Source organism: Pyrus communis, chromosome 6, assembly GCF_041283825.1.
Source record: "Pyrus communis isolate YQ-2024b chromosome 6, ASM4128382v1, whole genome shotgun sequence".
In the NCBI taxonomy this organism is placed as follows: domain Eukaryota; kingdom Viridiplantae; phylum Streptophyta; class Magnoliopsida; order Rosales; family Rosaceae; genus Pyrus; species Pyrus communis.
In genome coordinates, this window is record NC_142570.1 from 6,621,147 (window position 1) to 6,623,963 (window position 2,817).

General features: G+C 35.7%; 1 protein-coding gene across 1 annotated transcript; it reads left to right on the forward strand.

Moving 5' to 3' along the window:
* The first annotated feature begins 693 nt into the window (after nucleotides 1-693).
* Nucleotides 694-2,617, forward strand: LOC137711732 (ethylene-responsive transcription factor ERF114). The gene is made up of 2 exons (XM_068450988.2): nucleotides 694-1,176; nucleotides 1,896-2,617. The coding sequence occupies exons 1-2, from the start codon at nucleotides 1,029-1,031 to the stop codon at nucleotides 2,384-2,386; spliced, it is 639 nt and encodes a 212-aa protein (XP_068307089.2). The 5' UTR covers nucleotides 694-1,028; the 3' UTR covers nucleotides 2,387-2,617.
* Nucleotides 2,618-2,817: the final 200 nt, after the last annotated feature.

A 2,817-nucleotide genomic window follows, 5' to 3' on the forward strand; every position in this document is an offset into this window, starting at 1 on the left:
TGCTCATTGTTTTTCTATTAAACATAAGTAAAAATGTGGGACCCACAATTCACACATTATCTTTTAATGGTCAAATTAACCGATTGACTAGCAAATGTATGACATTGTAACGAATTTGTAATTTGATATATGATATTGCAATGTTCAAAAAATGAGGTCTGAGTTTGTTATGCGATTGAAACTTGAGGATGCAAAATGTAATTTATCCTAAAAAGAATAAGCATACTAGTATACCAAAAAAATTGAATTTATACATAAGTATATACCAAATATTAAGAATGAACAATAAATTGCATGTGCGAAAAAGTTCAAGAATCTTCAAAACCATATATTATATGAATTTCAAAATTATGTTCCGAAATTTTTGAGATTACTCGGATTCTAAAAATTTTGAATTTGAGATTGTGATCCGATCCGATCCGTTCCAATTTCAAAATTTGAAATAGAAATTGAAAACTTTGTTTCCACTCCGACCCATACGAAAATTAGACCTAAACTAGCATCACATTTGAGTAAGGGTTTGACTTCCAACGTCCAACTTGACAAATTTGCATATTTTTGTATAGGAATGCGGTGTAATGGAATAAAGAACAATAAATAATGAACTCAACTAAATTCAAATATACATATACATGGAATCAATAATGTTGGAGGACTAATGGATTCTTCAAACGTTCACACCACGATAACGAAATATGTATAAAGTCTAGATGTTTCTGTAGCAAACCCTATGTCCCACCTATCTTCCTCCTCCTCTCATTGTTCTCCTCTCATCTCTTTCTTTTCTTTCCTTAATCTACTGTCTACTTTTAATGTACGTCGTAAAGCTAGAACGAATTTGAATCAGTTGTTGGTGTCCCTCTCGATTCTGACTCATATATATATAACGTCAAAATATTAATATCTAGGTTCATAAAGTGGATCGAAAACATGGGAAGAGGCCGCTTGCTTTGGTTGAATCGGAGGAGAAAGAGGAGGATCAAATCTTTCCTGTCTACTCGACTCGATCTCAGCAAGACACTTCTGCCATGGTTTCAGCTCTAGCTCAGGTGATCGGAAAAAATAGTGTCCAAATTAATAACCCACTTGATCAAGTGCAAGGATTAAATCCATTAATCACCTCACAGTCCAGCCCTACAGAGACTCAATCTCAACCGGTACTACTTCAAGATCAAGGTATTATATTTTATATATTATCAACAATGAATTAATCTTCTTTTTGGTCCTCTGTGACAAAAATAACTTTTTGGTATATTTCCAGCAGAACTACTTGATCTCCCTCATAGGGGATTTAGGGAGCTTCTGTATAACTAATCATATCGTTTTCATCCACCTTTTAGTTATGTGGATTGTGGCGTCCCTATTCTCTCCTACTGCTCACTCTTTATTTCTGGCATTGAGATTGGATGAAGAGGTTGTGCAGAAATCATTATCCTTATATAGTTATAGATTATCACTGTAGCATCCTTTCTCTAGTATAATGCTTCAACTTATTTATTCATTTTTTCCTGATCTGAACTTTTCACATATATTAGAAGAGATAAATACCCAAGTGGTGCATATTAGGATTTCGTGACCCAATATTAATTTTGTGATAGTCATCTTCATCGTCAAATTTTTTTCATAAACCTGTCTTAATTAGTAAAGTACAAGTTCTGAGCTAATGTTCGAGGGACCATATTTTCAAACAAAAAGTGAAATGTTATAATGTGTCAAATAACAGTTGAGAACTACAGATAAGAATTGAACCTAAGAAGCAGCGAGTATTGACTATGTTCAACTAGCACGATCCTTCTAGCATTACTCAAACTTTGGTACTGTCTCCACCTATGTATGAAATGATTCTTTTTCAGGTTTGATATTTTTGAGAAATTAATAAATATGTTTGTGTGAAGGAAATTTGAGGAGACAACATTACAGAGGAGTGAGGCGGAGACCAGGGGGAAAGTGGGCTGCTGAGATTCGTGACCCGGTGAAGGCAGCCCGAGTGTGGCTGGGCACTTTTGACACAGCTGAGGCCGCAGCACTAGCTTATGATAAAGCAGCACTCAACTTCAAAGGAAGCAAAGCTAATCTAAACTTCCCCGAGAGAGTTCAAGGGAGCTCTGAGTCAGGTTGCCTCACATTAATAACTACTGATCAACATGACAGCTTGAACATTAATCCTCCTCAGCCTAATATTACTCCATCTTCCAGTGTTTTCGATTGTACACAATATAATAATGTCACATCTTCTGCATCCTTGTTGTCGTCGTCCTCCATGCCATCTCAACAACCGGCAGAGCTCCCAAGCTTTTCGATGCAGTTCGGTTCTTCTTTTTCGAGTTCAAGTTCGGGTCCTCCTCAGAAGTATAGGAAAGACTTTGACAGCAGTCACTCAAGATGATAAGAGTGAATTAATAGTTAAGTGAACGGTAGGAGATCAGATTGAACGATCGATTAAGCAGAGTAAAAGGCTCATATAATTTTGATGCATGTGTGTTTTTCTTTCCATTTTTTGGTTCTGTTTAATTTCTGCTCGTCTAAAACAACTTCTTTCTTATATCAAATTAAGTTCACTTCAGTTTGTACTTGATGACAACTAATTTGACAAGAAGCTAGATAAATTTTTCATGCATGTGTGCGCCACCCTGCGTATGGTATATATTGAAAGTTATTTTCGTATATCCCTTTTTACATGCACACATCTGGACATAGTGTGCAGAATGAGAAAAATATTGTATATTTCAAGCAGCATTGGAGCTTTCCACTCCTTCCCTAGATGCTATCAAGACGGAATAATGAAGTTAATTAATTTGAGCGAGTATCAATAAGCTC